This window comes from Ceratosolen solmsi, unplaced genomic scaffold (genome assembly GCF_000503995.2).
Source record: "Ceratosolen solmsi marchali unplaced genomic scaffold, CerSol_1.0 scaffold2, whole genome shotgun sequence".
NCBI classification, from domain to species: Eukaryota; Metazoa; Arthropoda; class Insecta; order Hymenoptera; family Agaonidae; genus Ceratosolen; species Ceratosolen solmsi.
In genome coordinates, this window is record NW_011948422.1 from 3,518,586 (window position 1) to 3,519,926 (window position 1,341).

The window sequence follows — 1,341 nt, forward strand, 5'->3', positions numbered from 1 at the left end:
TTCCGATCGTCCAAATTTTTAATCGTTATTAAAACGCCCGACTCGCCCTAAATCACGCACGAACAAAATACGAGTCAGCAGCCGGCAAGATCTTATCGCTCGGCGTGGCATTATCGTATTGTTTATTACAACAGAAAGTCAAAGGGACGATTACGATTACTATTCATGATGTTCCCGAGGCAGTCGACTCGACATCCCATTAAGCCACGAGCAAACTGTCGTTCGGCCAGCATTTACATGGACGCGCACTTGCTCGTGTAGTTACGCATGCGCCTCGGGATTATACACCCAATCGGCCGTGCGAATCGACGTATAAATGATGGTTTGACTTACGGTGTTTGATGTGCAACCGGGGTAATGGATCCATGGGCCAGGCGTGGGTGGCCTCGCCGACGAGAGCGAGCATCGCCAAGCAGCAGATAAGGGCTGCCGTCTCCATCCTGGGCTGCTGCTGCTGCTGCTGCTGCTGCTGCTGGATAAGGACGGGCGGTGGCCGGCGTTCATCGGTTCAGCTCCAGCCCCGTCATCTTCCGGGTGTCGATAACACCTGCAGCCAACAATACAATTCCAATCGATTAATTTCCCCATTGCCAATGACGGCCAGGCGTGGCTGGTGCAATTCATGCAAAGGACAGGACTCAAGGATTTAAAGCGAGACTCGGGCTCCCGACATTCCACGACTATCGCAGAGTTTCTAATTCGATATCTCATCATCGTCGTGAGAAATGTCTCCTTATCGACCTTAACGCAAGCTCAACAACGGGCATTTTATTTCGACTCACGGACTCGAATTGGCGCTGGCTCGCGTCTAATAGAAGCTCAGAGGGGAATCGCTCTTACCCCCCGTCACCCGAACGGGCCGGTGAAAGTAAATTTCATCGCAATTTATTGCAGCGGTCGAATGAAAGCATTGGCTGGGAAAGCTTACTCTGACGTCATTTGGGATAAAGCAGCAATCGTATATGGCGCACGATAATGCAAGACGAAGCCGTGGTTTCGTCTACAATTATATTTCTCTTGGCTTTGTAATGTGGGAGGATAAGCAGCGACGTATGTCGTGCTCGTAAAGCTGCCCCGGCTCGCGAGATATTCGAGATCGGGCGCAATAATCGCGGGCCCCGGAGTCAAAGAAGAGAGATGCATCGCGATGTTAAAGCCGTTGCTCGTGCATTGTGCGTCGTAGTGAGTGTGGCTCGAGCGGATTCGTTGGCTCGGCTGAGCGATGACAACGTGATAAGAGGGAAAAAGTTACCACGGGCTACTACTACTACAGGATGTAGTGGGTTGAGTCGGAGCGATGGATGGCGAAGGCGGTGAGAGAGGCGGGGGGGGGGGGGGTGG

At 52.4% G+C, this 1,341-nt stretch overlaps 1 protein-coding gene across 1 annotated transcript in view; it reads right to left on the reverse strand.

The window, feature by feature from the left end:
- LOC105361816 (semaphorin-1A) overlaps window positions 1–482 on the reverse strand; it is a 269,541-nt gene extending 269,059 nt beyond the window's left edge. The window contains 1 exon segment of the mRNA XM_011499098.1: window positions 334–482. Coding sequence (XP_011497400.1) covers window positions 334–439 — 106 coding nt within the window. The 5' untranslated portion in view covers window positions 440–482.
- Between the last annotated feature and the right edge of the window lie 859 nt (window positions 483–1,341).